The sequence below is a fragment of the Balaenoptera acutorostrata genome, chromosome 14 (assembly GCF_949987535.1).
Source record: "Balaenoptera acutorostrata chromosome 14, mBalAcu1.1, whole genome shotgun sequence".
Classification (NCBI taxonomy): domain Eukaryota; kingdom Metazoa; phylum Chordata; class Mammalia; order Artiodactyla; family Balaenopteridae; genus Balaenoptera; species Balaenoptera acutorostrata.
This window is the reverse complement of record NC_080077.1, coordinates 47,524-63,883: the sequence shown is the minus strand read 5'-3', so window position 1 is coordinate 63,883 and position 16,360 is coordinate 47,524. Positions and strand designations below refer to the sequence as shown.

General features: G+C 40.5%; 1 protein-coding gene across 1 annotated transcript; it reads left to right on the top strand.

Moving 5' to 3' along the window:
• The first annotated feature begins 12 nt into the window (after nt 1–12).
• On the top strand, nt 13–15,731 carry TBP (TATA-box binding protein). The gene is given in 10 exon segments (XM_007186024.2): nt 13–284; nt 3,655–3,752; nt 4,452–4,655; nt 6,875–6,986; nt 6,989–7,289; nt 9,928–10,015; nt 11,751–11,842; nt 12,884–13,051; nt 14,264–14,358; nt 15,055–15,731. Coding segments are annotated over 8 exon segments (990 nt in total). The 5' UTR covers nt 13–284; nt 3,655–3,752; nt 4,452–4,601; the 3' UTR covers nt 15,135–15,731.
• Nucleotides 15,732–16,360: the final 629 nt, after the last annotated feature.

Genomic DNA, 16,360 nt, shown 5'->3' with positions numbered 1-16,360 from the left:
GGCAAGCGCCGTAGCCTTCCAGTGAGTGGCCGGCGCCCGCTCTTGCAAGAGAGCTGACAGCGAGGTAAAGGCTTTCTCTCCCAAGGAAACATTCGAAATCACTCCTGATGGATAAAAATTTTAAAGTCTGACCTTACAAAGAAATTGGCAAAACTATGGAGCAACGGAAGCTCGAAGACTCTACTGGAGCGTAAATTGGTACAGCCATATTTCGAACCGGGATTGGCATTACTCGGCATAGTTGAAAATACACACGCATCATGACCCAGCAGTTTCACGCCGAGGTATGTACCCTAGCCAGAAAGACGTGTAAGAATGTTCATAAAACATTGTTCTTAATGGCCCCAAAGTGGAAATGAGCTAAATGTCCATAAACTGCAGAATGGATAAAGCAACTGAGGGGTGTGTCACAGCAAAAAAATTAACCTACTTCAGCTAGAGCGAAGGCACATCAACATGGATGAGTCTTCCGACGTTGAGCGAAAGAATACATACTATATACCTTAGGGGTACACAGTGGGTAGGAAGGGCCTGTGTGGCTGGGGACGGGTAGGGGGTCGTGGAGCTGGCAGTACCGGTTGTCTTTACTTGATTTAATACCGTCTGTTAATCTGTACATGGGTTTATGTACTTCTTTATATGAATATTATATTTTACAATTTTAAAATGTTATGTAAAAAAGCAATCAAGCAGCTGGCTAATATCGAATGGACTGTCTGATATATACATGCAATTCTGGAAGCAGAAAAGATTTTTGAAAAGTACTTTTCTAAAAATCTTATATGTTCTGGTATAATGTTATAAGTAATAATCCTAGTTATTACTTTAAAATGTATATCTCAGAAATAAAAAAAAAAAAGAAAAGTACTTTTTTAATTAACACTTTCCCCATACTTTACTGTAAACAAAGGATTTTCTTTGATGGTTATGGACAGAGAAGTATTGTACTTATTCAGGTACTGTCCTGGACACAAAAATTCTGTAAAACATTTCCTATCCTTAAGGAGCTCACAACCTCATTGATTATATTAAGTACAAAGGAAGCAAATTAACAAGCATTACAACATGTAATTATGCCTAAATGAGCCATAGGAGAGGTACTCTGGGGTCCAACTACCTATAGTCTCTTTGTGACCAATGTGAAAATACTGCATAAGTTGGTAGCAGCAGAATTAAAATATAATCGAATTTGTAAACCAGGTGTTTGTTTGTTTGTTTGTTTATCATTCTACATGTTTGAGACTAGCTAACATGCTTACCATGTGCCAGGCACTGTTCATGCATTTCCTTAATCCATCTCACAATCCTTAGAGGACACGTGCTATTATTACTCCATCCTACAGACGAAGAAACTGAGGCGGAGAGGTCTGGTAACTTGCTAAATGTCACACCGCTAGTGGGTTTAAACAGTCAACATTTAAAAATCAGTGTCTTGCCTACTACATCCAGCAACAACCAATCGTAAAATACTCTGGCAGGGTGGCCTCGCCCGGAAGGCAGAAGAGCTCCGCCCCGCCCCTTGTTTCCCTTAAGCCGAATACCCAGCAAATCACAGGAAGTGACGCAACGCCCACTCTTCCCATGGCCGGCGCTCCACGGCGGGTAGCCGGCCGAAGCCGAGGACGGAACTGGCGGAAGTGACGTTAACAACGCGCGCCAGGAGTTCTGTAGGGTCGGGAAGGGTCGCCGTAGCGGGCGCTTTGGCCGTTTGCGGTTAAACTTCGTGTTCGCCGACCGGTAGTTGTCTCTGCAGTGACTCCAGGTACCAGCCTTTTTAGCTTTTCTCTGAGGTTTCGTGTAGAGGTGACCACTGCAGCGGGGCCCTGGGGTGATGGTGGGAGGAGGCGCGGAATGGATGGGGAGACCGCGCGGGGGCTGTTCCTCCTGCTCGTGCTGCCGCAGCTTCGGCCTGTACCGGCTGCCGACCCCGCCGGGTGCCTTCCTCTGCCGTGGTTCGAAAGCGGCTTCCCATTGTACGAGCGTGGGGTGCAGGGTGCTGGGAGGGGCCTGGGGCAGGACAGTCCCGCTCTTCCAAGACGCGGAGTCTTTATGTCCTGCCATCCGTTAATTTTTCTCGATATTGAAAGGCAGATTCACCCTGGCCTGTGCCCGCCTGTTTTGCTACCAGCAGTGGTGGTTTTATAATAAAGTTGCGCTTGAGACTTTTTAACGTTTTGTCAGAGGCCGGAGACTCCAGGCACGCTAGAGCGTAAGATACAAATACACACCACTTTCCTTACAAGGTCTCCCTCTCTAGGCCCTGGACTGTGTGGTTTTCTCGTTTAAAACTCCAGGTAGGCGTCTCCGAAAAGGTTATGCTTGACTGACATATGCAGTCACTAGAAGGCTATGCAGAATTAATTGAGTCTTTTTCCTCATCAGTGATTATCTCCAAAAACTATCGAATTTGACTAAGAAATGAGATTCTGCAAACAACTCTCTTTTGTGAGGATAAAGTAGTGCGGTAGTACTTGTGCGGTTTTAATGACACAGGGGAGGAAAGATGGTCAGTTCCATCACTGGGAATGAGAGATGAGCTCTGAAAATGGTAACATGAGGCCTCAACCTAGTTCCGCAGATTTCTTCTCTAGACTTAGTTTGTAAAAAGGGGTCTGGAGCCACCAGTTTCTGGATAATCTGTAGTCATATTGATGAGTGGTTTAAATCCTGCCCTCATTAGCTCTTGCCTGAACCACAGCAGTGAGTCTTAAACCGAACTTCCAGCCTCCAGTTTTATCTCTTGGAATTCATCCACAGTCTTGCCAGAGTAGATCTACTCATGGTGCACTGCAAAACCTTGTCACTGCTCGTATTGCTTATGTAATAATGACTTGAAATCCTGATAATGTGACCCCACTTATATTTGCTGTCTCATCCCCTGCAGGAACATTCCATGCAGTCATGCTAAATTTGTTGCTTGCATACTGCATGCTCTTTCAGTGTTTGTCTCTTTCTGCTTGATCTTTCTTCTGCCTGAAATGCTGGATGTAAATTTCTTCTCTCCTTGCTAGACCCAGGCCGTATGGTCCCTGCTTTATGAACATACTCTTCAGAACACTTGGCAGTTATATTGTCTTGTGTGGCATGTATGCATTCATTCATGATCACATACTATATGCCAGGCCCTGGACTAAGTACAGAGATTACAAAGACATATATTGCTGATTTCTGCACTCACGGGGCTTAGCATAGTGCATATCTGCTATTATAGCACTTAAGTTTTGCAGTGATTATTTACAAACCCTTCAAATTGAACTCTTTGATGCCAGGGATCAAATGCCTCTTCATTTTTATATTTGCAGCAGTTCTGTTGTTGTAAGAGGATAACAGTGTCCGAAAGAGCATAATTTTCTTAAATGTCTGATGTTTTCTGAAGCAGAGTTTTCTCTTTTTTTTGGTCTGTTTTCCATTGATGAATATGTAGGATATATAGTCTTTGGAGTCCTTTGTCCTTTCAAAGTCATTATCAGATTCTTTCTGAGTGCCTATTTTGTACCAGTACGTGCTTGAGTTACATGTGTGTCTTTGACGTATAACTTGTAACTTTAAGATCTGTAAGTTCTGTGTGAGAATATCTTATTAGATGGTAATGTTTAAACTGAAATCTAATAACAATAGCTAACATTTATCCTGTGCTTACTGTGTGATAATTAGATGCTGTTCTTGAGGTGTTAATCGGTCCTGTTTGAATCGGTCAGTTCCCACAGCAACCCCGAGCACGGTAGGAGTCCATCTGAACTAAACAATAAGAGGTAGTTCATCAGTCACTCGGTTCTTTTGACTAAAAGAAATTTCAAACGTGTAGCCAGTAAAGAGATGATTTGAGGAAAGCCAGATACAGGCATAGTTTGTGTTTATGTGTTCTGAAGAAGTAAAGTTATTACATATATAAAAACATGATGCTTATTTTTATGTCTGTACAGTTTCTATCACAGTGTTTTATTTAAAGTAGTTGTTCAATAAATGAGCACACTAAAGTGTATTGGATCCAATTCAAAATTTATTAAACTTAATGCCCAAGACATTGTAGAGGATAGAATGCTGAATGGAATTTTTTAAAACTTGAATTTAGCCTAATAGTGCTGTGTATACAGTGCATAATAAATATTTCTACTCAGATATGACAGGTTCCTTAGGAATTTGTTTTCCCTGGGTGTTTTTCCCCAAAAGTTTTTAATGTTGATTATGTATCTTAATTTTTAACATTATAAGACTATAAATTAAACACATAAAAAACCAATTTTTTGTCCTGTTGGTAATTTTGCATGCAGTCACAGGAAATGTGGAAGGAATAAGATTTCAGCTTTGTAAGGTAAAAAGAAATATATTCCAAAATAGTTTCGTTGGTTTTTTTTCATTCTTTGTTTGTTTTTTGTTTAACCATGAAACTGGTTTATAAGACTGTATAGCTTACCTGTATTCTTACGTTAAACTTCAAACTTTTTTCAAAGCAGCGTCCCTGTTTCTTGGTGTGCGTGAAGATAACCCAGAGAGTTGCGGAAGTCGCTAAGAGTGTGCTGGGGATGCTCTAGGAGAAGACTGAGTGCCGCGGTGATTCCCAGTCCAAAGGCTTTTGTTTTGCCGAGAAGAAAGTGAACCTCATGGATCAGAACAACAGCCTCCCACCTTATGCCCAGGGCCTGGCCTCCCCTCAGGTAACACAACTGGAGGGAGGGTACACGTAGGACAGAATCTGCATTGTTAGAGACAGTGTAAAAGGGAAGCAAGGGAATTTAACCATCTGTTGTTGAAAATGGATTTATATTTTTTAAGCCTCCTTTATTTCATTGAGAAGTTCTATTAGGCTTTAAATAGGCATGATAGTGTTTGATTTGGGGAGTTTGTTTGGAAGCTAAAATGTGTATTTGTCTATAAAACTTAATCTTTTGATAAACACTTATGAAAGTGGTCCGAGTGAGTATAGTGTGTTTGATTTTGGAGATAACTCTAGCCAAATTATTTTCTAGTTTTATCTTTTCATTTTTATGTTTAAGGTTCCGAATAATGTAGCTACTTTTAAATTTTTTAAGTAACTTCTGTTGAAATGTAGTTTACATACTTAAATAAAAACACTCTTTTTTTTTTTAAGATTTAATTTTGTTTTTGGCTCCGTTGGGTCTTCGTTGCTGCACGTGGGCTTTCTCTAGTTGCGGTGAGCGGGGGCTACTCTTCGTTGCGGTGCACGGGCTTCTTCTTGTGGTGGCTTCTCTTGTTGCAGAGCACGGGCTCTAGGTGTGTGGGCTTCAGTAGTTGTGGCACGTGGGCCCTAGAGCACAGGCTCAGTAGTTGTGGTGCACGGGCTTCACTACTCCGTGGCGTGTAGGATCTTACCAGACCAGGGATTGAACCTGTTTCCCCTGCATTGGCAGGTGGATTCTTATCCACTGTGCCACCAGGGAAGTCCAAAAACACCCATTTTAAATATGTGTTTTGATAAGTGTATGCACCTGTGAAAGTTATGGAACATTTCAATCACCCTAAAAATCCCTTCCTGCCCCTTTGCAGTCACTCCCCTAGCTCCAGGCAACTACTGATCTGCTTTCCAGAGTTAGAGATAGTTTTGCCTACTCTAGAATATCATGCAAATGGCATCATACCAGTATATGCTTTTTTTGTGTCTGTCTTCTCTGTATATCAGCAAGTTCCTTTTTATCACCAAGTAGCACTCTGTTGTATGGGTGTACCACAGTTTGTCCATTTTCCAGTTGCTGACATTAGGGTTGTTTCCAGGTTGGGGCCATTATGAATAAAGGTGCTGTATGTTTGTGTACATTCCCCATGTCTGCTATGTTTTTGTTTCTCTTGGGTGAGTACTCAGGAGTGGGATTGCTGGGTCATTGTGTAAGTGCGTGTTTAACTTTATAAGAAAGTGTGTTCTGAAGCTCTGCCAGCGACCTGTGAGAGTTCTAGTTGCTCCACATTCTCACCAGCACTTGGGTTTTTACTTCAGCCATTCTAGAAGTACAAGCATTTTCCTGTTGACTTATGATCTTGAACGTCTTGTCAAGTGCTTATTAGCTATTTACAGATCTTCATTTGTAAAATGTCCTTCACATCTTTTGCCCATTCTTTATTGGTCTATTTTTGCATCTTTTATTGAATTTTGATTGTTTTTTTTGTAGTCTGGATACAAGTTCTTTCTCAGATATATGTATGGTAGATGTTTTCTCGTAGTCTGTGGCTTAATTTTTAATTCTTTTTTTAAAAAATATTTATTTATTTTATTTTTTTGGCTGCGTAGGGTCTTAGTTGTGCCACATGGGATCTTTCGTTGCGGCACGTGGGCTTCTCTCTAGTTGTGGTGCACGGACTTCTCTCTAACTGTGGTGCACAGGATCCAGAGCACAGGAGCTCTGTAGTTGCGGCACTCGGGCTCTCTAGTTGTGGCGCATGGGCTTAAGTTGCCCCGCAGCCTGTGGGATCTTAGTTCCCTGACCAGGGATCGAACCGGCGTCCCCTGTATTACGAGACAGGTTCTTAACCACTGGACCACCAGGGAAGTCCCAAGTTTTAATTTTCTGAATGGTATCTTTCAAAGAGTAGAAGTTCTCGATTTTTTCTAAGTCTTAGAGCATTGTTATCCTGTAGAGCCTGAAGGGTTAAGGAGCTTCCTTAAATTCTCACGTGTTGTAAGTAGCAGAGTTGGATTTCACACCCAGGTCTCCGTCCACATCCTAAGCTCTTAGCTACTGTGTTATGCTGAAGAAGAAAGTGATGTGTGTAAGAATAGCAAGTTCCTCCCCATTTGCTAAATAACCCCATTTGTACTCGGAAGGGGCCTGTCTTTGCAAATCTCACCTGCTGTTCTGCCAGCCAAGTCGTGCAGACACTCAGAGCAGCCAGCCTAACCCATTGCTCTCGTAACTTCGCACAGGGTGCCCTGACTCCTGGAATCCCTGTCTTTAGTCCGATGATGCCGTATGGCACAGGACTGACTCCGCAGCCGATTCAGAGCAGCAACAGTCTGTCTATGTTGGAAGAGCAGCAAAGCAGCAGCAGCAGCAGCAGCAGCAGCAGCAGCAGCAGCAGCAGCAGCAGCAGCAGCAGCAGCAGCAGCAGCAGCAGCAGCAGCAGCAGCAGGCGGCAGCGGCAGCCGTTCAGCAGTCGACGGCCCAGCAGGCACCCCAGGGGGCCTCCGGCCAGACACCACAGCTCTTCCACTCACAGACTCTCACGACCGCGCCCCTGCCGGGCACCACTCCGCTGTATCCCTCCCCCATGACGCCCATGACCCCCATTACCCCCGCCACGCCTGCCTCGGAGAGCTCTGGGATTGTGCCGCAGCTGCAGTGAGTACTTGTTGGACGTCCTTTCCCTGCCCTGGAGGGTCCCCTGGAGCTGTGCTGCTGTTCTTTGTTCTCAGATGGATTGATTGATTTGTGTGGCACTAATGGTGACCATGCATCCAAACGCGCTTTATCTCTCACTTGAGAAAGAAAAGGAAAGCTGTCTTAGTGAGTCAGTGCCCCCAGTAAAAGGCTCTCATAACATCTTGAGAAATTTAGTAGCTGTGCTTATATGCTTGGGCCAATGAAGTCCCATTTGGATTGCATTATTGTTATTGTAGACAGTTTGCTGTAGCTGATTTACCAAATGAAGCTTTATGTAGTCTCCTTCCCTTGTGATATTTTTAATCTTTGGGAAGATTAATCACTTAGTCGCAGAATCATTATAGTTCATAGTGGTCCTTGTTTTCCTTCATTGGTTATTGTAAGGGCTGCATGTAAGTTTTTGAAGAACTGTGCCCTTTCCACAAGCTGAGGATGGCTGTTCTTGTCCTAAATGTATTTTTCTATCTAATTGAATTAGGTCCTATATATAACAGAACTGGGGGGTAGGGGACGGCTAGGGAAAATTTCTCCTTCCTGAAAAACAAACAAATATTGTTAAATATCTGTCACTGAGAAGTATATAGCTTTTGCCTTTAGGAAGTTTATGGCCACATCAGGGGTTATTTGTAACAACTGTGTTACCCAGTTTTCTTGTAAGTCATTCCTGATCATTTTTAGAACTAAGTAGTGTTTAGCCATGGATCCTGACTGTTATCCAGTGACCTAAATCTTGCCTTGGGTGTTTGTTTGATCTGAAACAATTTAAAAAACAAAATAATTTTAATCTTAATGATTTTAGAAAGATAAGCACTTGTTAGCTCACCTCTATAAACACCATACCCTATTGTCCTGCACACTTACCTGGCTCCTGTGTGCATTTAATTTGCACCTTTGGTTTAAATCGTAAATTCTACCCAGTTCAGATGGGGTGTTTGTTTCTTGCCAACACCGTAATATTTCTGGTATTCCACAAAGCGTCCCAGAAAATTCACAAGATTGTAGAAATTAAGTAACATACTTTTATTTTTTTAATTTATTTTTGTTATAAACTTATTTATTTATTTTTATTTTTGGCTGTGTTGGGTTTTCGTTGCTGCGCGCGCGTGCTTTCTCTAGTTGCGGCGAGCAGGGGCTACTCTTCATTGCGGTGCGTGGGCTCAGTAGTTGTGGCTCGTGGGCTTTAGAGTGCAGGCTCAGTAGTTGTGGTGCATGGGCTTAGTTGCTCCGCGGCATGTGGGATCTTCCCGGACGAGGGCTCAAACCCGTGTCCCCTGCATTGGCAGGCGGATTCTTAACCACTGCGCCACCAGGGAAGTCCAAATAACACACTTTTAAACAGCCAATGGATTGAAGATCACAGGGGCAGTTAGAAAATACTTATAGACAAATGAAAACAAAAATTCAACATACTAAAACATACGGGATGCAGCAAATGTGGTGCTATGGGTGAAATTTATACCTATAAATGATCACATTAAAAAACAAGAAATATTTCAAATCAATAACTTAACATTACAACTAAAAAAAGAACAAACTAACCCCAAAGCTAGCAGCAGAAGGAAGGAAATAGTAAAGATTAGGGCAGAGAGAAATGAAATAGAGAAAAGAAAAACAATAGAGAAAATCAGTGAAACAAAAGGTTGGTTCTTTGAAAAAAATCAACAAACATTTAGTTAGACTAACAAAAAAAGGGAAGACTCAAATTACTAAAATCAGAAAAGGAAGTAGAGATGTTACTACCAATTCTACAGAAATAAAATAGATTATAAGAAAGTTCTGTGAACTTGTGTATGTAAAATTCATTGGAAGGAAATAGGTGATGTAGAAATGAGAACACTGAGTTGATCATCCTAACTGGCATTACAGTTGTGTATTAAAGAAGACACCTAACCTCTTTTCAACCTAATTATGAGCCATCAAGTTTTCAAAGGTATTGCATTTTGACAGTGCAAAAAAAAGACCCAGAAGCAGCCATGAGCTGGAACAGTTGGAGATGTATTTGCAATCTGGGATCAGTATTCACAAGAGAGTGATGTTACAACTAATTTATAAGTTATTTATAAAATTATATAAGAATATTAAAAAATGAAAAGTGTTCATTGGACCCAGGTAATAAATGGTGATGTTTGTTTTTCCTGACTTACTGAGGGTTAATCAGAGGAAAACACTGGTTTTCTTCCTTTGTCAAAGATAATTGAACTTTTGTTCTTCCAAAAGATACTTATTTTGAGAGAAGTGAGAAAGTCATACCTCACTTAGGAGCCATGTGTATACAGAGCAAGTTAGCCCCATTTAAGCCTCAGCTTCTTCATCTGAAAATGGCAGTATTAATAGTTATTACTTCATAGTGCATTGTAAGTATTAAGTGAGATTATCTTTGTAAAATGTTGGCATGGTGTTTGGTACTTGTTTAAACACTTAATAAGTGTCAGCAATTTTTTAAAATTTTAATTTAAAAAATTAAGATAGTTTAAATTAAACTAATTTAATCTCATTAAATTTCATTAAATTAGTTCTAATGAAAGAATACAATTTCTAGGTAATCATCTAACACTTAACAGTAAATAATCATGTTTTCTTTTCTAATTTCTTACAGAAATATTGTATCCACAGTGAATCTTGGTTGTAAACTTGACCTAAAGACCATTGCACTTCGTGCCCGGAATGCTGAATATAATCCCAAGGTCAGAACAATTTTAATGTATTCCAGACTATCATAATACAGAATTTTCTTCCAAAGGTCTCTAGATCAAAAAGAATATGTTGTGTTTAAGTTTGTTGACACCAGCAAAACAAGGATTTAAAGCAAAATATGCAGCGTTTTTATTGAATAGCTGCCAAGTAAGAGACTCTAGGAATAAAGCAGTCCACAAGATAAAGTTTGACATATCCATTGTGAGGGGATCATGTGAAGTTACAGAACAAAATATATAGTATGATCCCATTTATGTTTTGAAAACTATATAGAATAGAATGCCATGCTGCCTGGAATTTACTTCAGAATAATCCAGTTGGAGAATTGGGAAAGGGGCATATGGATGAAACAAGATTAGCCAAAAGTTAATAATTGTTAAAGTTGGATAATAAGTACAAGAAGTTTATTATATTTTCTACCTTTGTATAACTGCCGATTTTGTTATAATAAAAAGATTAAGGGAAAAATACCTACAAGTTTTCTGATTTTAAGATAATAGCCTAGGGCTTCCCTGGTGGCGCAGTGGTTGAGACTCCCCCTGCCAGTACAGGGGACATGGGTTCGATCCCTGCTCTGGGAAGATCCCACATGCCGCGGAGCACCTAAGCCCGTGCACCACAGCTACTGAGCCTGCACTCTAGAGCCCGTGAGCCACAACTACGGAGGCCCGCACGCCTAGAGCCCGTGCTCTGCAACATGAGAAGCCCGCGCACTGCAAGGAAGAGTAGCCCCCGCTCGCCACAACTAGAGAAAGCCCGTGCACAGCAATGAAGACCCAACGCAGCCAAAAATAAATAAAATAAATAAATTTATTAAACAAAAAAAAATAACAGCCTAATGCATATGGCAAATCCATATGAGTGTAGCATTATAAGAATCTTTTGTCAGAATTTTATTAAGTTGAATACATGATTTTACATAATTTTTTCTAATGAAATGATATTAGTTATCCAAGCAATAAAACCAGTAGAGGGAATTTAGGAAATGCAAAATAATTAGGCATTTCCTGGGACTTGTATAAACTAGAATATAATGCTAACATTTTTACATGGTGGTAAAATCAGAGAGAAGACATATAGTAGTTTTTAAACTAAAACTGTGAAAGCAATCTAATTTGTCAAAGAGTGATCTTGATTAAAAATAATACGAATTTTTTCATGTGTAATTGGATAGCAGATATTAAAATTTCAGTTATTTTGAAACTAATTTTTTGCTTAATATCATGTAACCTAATCACTGAGGCCATTGCATTTATATAAATGCCAATCCACCAATTCAGTTTCTAAAAGTATTGGAAACAGGAGGTAACGTCACTATGCGTTGATATGCTTGTAATCTGATTTATTAATTCCTTCTGGAGGTGGAAAAGGTTTATCAGTAGATTTGCCTAAAAAAAATTAATAAAACAAAATGTATAGTTAAAGAAAAATATTTTGCAAATATTCCTTGTCTTCAGTTGTTGGGATGTGTATGACAGAACACAGAGATCTCGGTCCAACCGCCTTAGCAGTCACAGCTTATGTGTTTGCTCCGTATGCAAAAGATGTGTGGCACATGGTGATGTGAGGGAGTCCTGTATGGAAACACATGACAGATATCTTGATAACTGTCTAAGTACCAGGTTCTTCTTCCTATTTGGGGTGTTCTTTCTCATTGTCTAGTTCTCCTGACAGAAGTCAGCAGTCTGGCATGACATCATTAACTATTGTCTCTGGCTGTTTTAGCGGTTTGCTGCTGTAATCATGAGAATAAGAGAGCCCCGGACCACTGCACTGATATTCAGTTCTGGGAAGATGGTGTGCACAGGAGCGAAGAGGTGGGTTTAAAGGAGTTCGTTGTCCTGGTCTGTATGTTACGAAAGAAATGGCTGTGTCATGGTTTCTAGGTGTTAGGCTAATACTTTAATAAAATGTTATTGTTGCTTTCTTATTAAAATAGTTGATTCTCATCACTTTTAGACAGCAGTAACTTCATTTTCTTAAAATCAGGCATTAGTTTATGGTGTATGCTTTCACCTTATTTCCATACAATTCAGCATGTATGCATGCCTCATTTTTGTCATTCATGACCCTGCACTTGAGAGCCTTTTGTCGACGATGATACTGCTTTCATTCTGCTTTTGTTATATGAGCCTGCCCTGCTAAGTCATAGTTTTGTCCAAGAGATGACTTCTAGGAATGGATAAAGAAAGACTTGACATAAAAGAGGAATTAGTGTATGCATTCTTTGAGTATAAGTCTCATCATTATTTTCCTGTCCAAATGAAGCTTGTTAGTTTTCATCTCAGTAGAAACTTGTGAGCTAAAATACAATAATATTAATGATAATGGTGATGATGATATTATGTTTCACATGTGTAAAATCTAGGGCTGTCGGGACTTCTCTGGTAGTCCAGTGGCTTAAGACTCTGCGCTCCCAATGCAGGCGGCCCGGGTTCGATCCCTGGTCAGGGAATTAAATCCCACATGCGACAACTAAGAGTTTGCATGCCACAACTAAAGATTCCACATGCCGCAACTAACGATCCCGCGTGCCGCAATGAAGATCCCGTGTGCTGCAACTAAGACCCGGCACAGCCAAATAAATAAATAAATATTTTTTTTTAAAAATCTAGGACTATCAGTAATTTGGTGAATTGAAAGGATTCATTTTGGTAGGCCTAAGTTTTCTGTCAAGGACACGGGAATACTTTGTACATAAAACTGTTAATGTCTGTTGAGCTTTCCTTTATTGGAAGGGATGACCAGTTTACACTTGATAAAATATCTTTCCTAATTTGGGCTTTTTATAAGTTTTTCATCTAAATAACTATTTTAGCTGTCTTTGAGTATGAATATTTCACTTTTTCTTTCCCTAGTGAAGAACAGTCCAGACTAGCAGCAAGAAAATATGCCAGGGTTGTACAGAAGTTGGGTTTTCCAGCTAAGTTCTTGGACTTCAAGATTCAGAACATGGTGGGGAGCTGCGACGTGAAGTTCCCTATAAGGTTAGAAGGCCTTGTGCTTACCCACCAACAGTTCAGTAGGTGAGTCTGAAAGGGATTGTGATTGCTTTTGGCAACAATTAATTTATAATTTATTGAAACACTGTTCATGATAAAACATATGCAAACTAATTAATATGTAAGAACAAATGATATACTTATAGGTATATTTATTGTTGAAGTTTCTTCCTGATGTCTTTGGTAACACCTGTTATTCTCACCAGCCTCCTACTTCCCTGTCATTTCACTTAACGACACCCAAAACTCCCCTTTACTGGGATGAAATTGATTCCCCTTCTGTATGTTTTATCATTTTATTGCTCACTAAATACATTTTAAATGCATGAACAAAGTCCACAACCTCTTGTATCAGTTTTTTCCCCAGTTGTTTGAATCGTTTGTGCTAGGCAACATTTATTTTCCCTGCTACTTCCTGACGAAGACTTACAAGGCAGGTAGTCCCTGCCCACCTCTCCAGCCTCTCTGCTCGTAGCACCCTCAAGGCTTATCATGCCCTTATTGCACCAGGGCCCTTGCACGTCCCACTTTTATACCTGGCACACTCTTGTTTCACTTTTCACCTAGGAAAGTCCCGCTGGCATTGCACATATCCACCCCAGCATCTCTTCCTCAGAGAAGCCTATCTTGAATTTTCCACTAGGTTAAACACAGTCACACATCCTAACTGTTTTCAATCTCTCTAACTAAGAAAATGAGATTACTAGGATTAGAATAAAACATACCAATAGTGCATTTAGTCAGACAGCATAGTCAGGGAAAGATTCAGTCTCCAACTAGTATCTTTTCTATCACTTTGGTTAAATTGCCTGAACAAAGTTAACAGCTAGAGATATTTCAGTTTAAGGAGATGAGATGTGAATGATTAGAAGGTAAACTGTGTGACTGTCAGATCTTATAAATAAATGATTATTGGGCTCTTGTAAGTCGGTGTAAACTTGTCCAGAATGAAACTTGATAAAGGTCAGAGACTATAGAACATACTTATAAAGCTCTTGTTCTTATGTCCGGAAATCCAGATTCATTAGAAATAGAGTTAGTTGGTCTTCAAGTGCCAGTTACAAGTTGGCCTCCCTGGCCTTGAGTACTCTCTCCTGTGATGCTACTTAAGAATTGGGCTTCACCTCCTCATTAGTGTGCTGCTTACCCAGTACTTTCCCTTGTTCAGGTCCCCATTTTTCCTAAAGGCATGAGCAGCTGTTAATTTCTAAACTGTTTCTGCCATTTTCCTTCTAGTTATGAGCCAGAGTTATTTCCTGGTTTAATCTACAGAATGATCAAACCGAGAATTGTTCTCCTTATTTTTGTTTCTGGAAAAGTTGTATTAACAGGTAAGTTGCAACAGGAAGTAGTGTTTGAAGTTTTGAAAGTGTGAAGAATGGCATTTTCTCAGTGCTAAGAAGTAATACCACATTGTCGGGACAGTTGACTAGTGACTTGTAAAGAAGCTTTGCCCCTTTTTCCTCTTCCCCTGACCCTGACACTCTGACGGGAAACGTACCCAGCAGAGGGAGTGAGCCGAGGGCAGTCAGAGCACAGCCCTGCTGGTGCTTCAGCTGAAGCCTGACCTTGGGGGGGAAGGGGGAGGTGGGCATTACATTGCATAACAGATGGCGTTTTAAGTTGGGTACCATCGTCTAAAACTTTGGGGTTCATCACCATTATCATGTTGCGACAACAAAGGAAGATTCAAAAGAGCTTGTTTGAAGGCAGCGATTGGGAGAATAAGATTCCGCCACTCTCACTGCTGCCCTGCTGGGTTCTGACACAGTCCAGAGACCAACACCGGTCACATGGGCAGACTGTGGGGAAGGAAGCTGGAGTCACCTGGGGCGCTGCTTTTGTAATTTTTTTAAAAAGCCAACTTAAAAAAATAACACCTTAAAAACAAAAATAGGATTATGACAAGGGTCCATCGTTGATGTTTTAATGCATCTGTCTTACTGGGTGTGGAGAGAATTGTGCTTGTGGTTTTATGTTAACAAATGCCGTTTCAGACTCTTCTCTACTCCAACTTGTCTTCATAGGTGCTAAAGTCAGAGCAGAAATTTATGAAGCCTTTGAGAACATCTACCCTATTCTAAAGGGTTTCAGGAAGACAACGTAATGGCTGTCATGTACTCCTGCCTCCCCCACCCACTTGTTTTTTTAAAACAAATCAGTTCTGGTACATTTAGTGGTGTTGTGGACGGCCCCATGTGATGAGAGGATGGATGTCTGGTTGTAGGTTGCAGCACGAGGTGAAGCTCTCCTGCATGTGTACCCCATAGGGATGCCAGGAAGGGGGTATTATTTCTACACAGAGAACACTGAAGTGTTACTGTAAGTTGCTCGAACTGTGCTGCTATTTGGGCAGCGCTGCCCGTTTATTTATATTTAGATTTTAAACACTTACTGCTGTTGACAAGTTGGTTTAAGGGACAAAACTTTAAGTGTTAAAGCCACCTCAACAATCGATTGGACTTTATTTTGTTTAATTTCTTCCCCATAAACCACAGTTTTTATATTTCTACCAGAAAAGTAAACATCTTTTTTAAAAGTGTTGTTTTCTAATTTGTAACTCCTATGGGTTATTTTTGTGCCACATTCCGCCTTTTCAGTATTGCAGGACAGAATAGAAATGTATTAATGAAAACAAATGGCTGTACATATTTTTCTTCCTTCAGAGTACTCTGTACAATAAATGCTGTTTATAAAAGTGTTAGATTGATGTTATAAATGAAACTTTGTAAGATTCATGTGCTCATACTGTTTAAAAAGTCGTATTTTAGATATAATGCCTGAAACCATTTCAGTGTGTTTGCTTGCTTGCTTGCTTGTTGTTTGTTTCAATCAACATTTCATTGTATGTTGCAGTGAAAATGGAAGAATTGTCTGAAAATTTTAAGTTGCTCACAAAACATGTTTATTACGTCCCATACATTGAGCACCTCCTGTTTCCCAGATACGTTGCCTTCTCACAAAAGCTGCAGTTAGGTTTTGTTCCTCTTTCACAAGTAGGGCAAGGTAGGCCCCAGCTGAGGGTCTGCCCAAGGTTACAGAGCCCGTAAGTGGCAAACACGGGCTCTAAGCCAAAGGCCTTCAGTGTTAGAGCTGGGGTCGTCCACCGACTGGTGAGGTGTGTATCTGTTTTTCTCATGAATATCAGGTGAGCATGTGTAAGTTCTTGGGGTTCATTGTTCGGGTGCGTGTTTTTCTTTTTAATTGTAAAAATATTTTTTCAGACGGCTCAGCGGTATACAACCAGGAAGTTTCTTCCTTCCTCTCCCTTATGTCTGTTTCCCCAGGTTAACTACCGGATTGGTGGGTACCTCCCCAGCCCTCTTCTGTTCA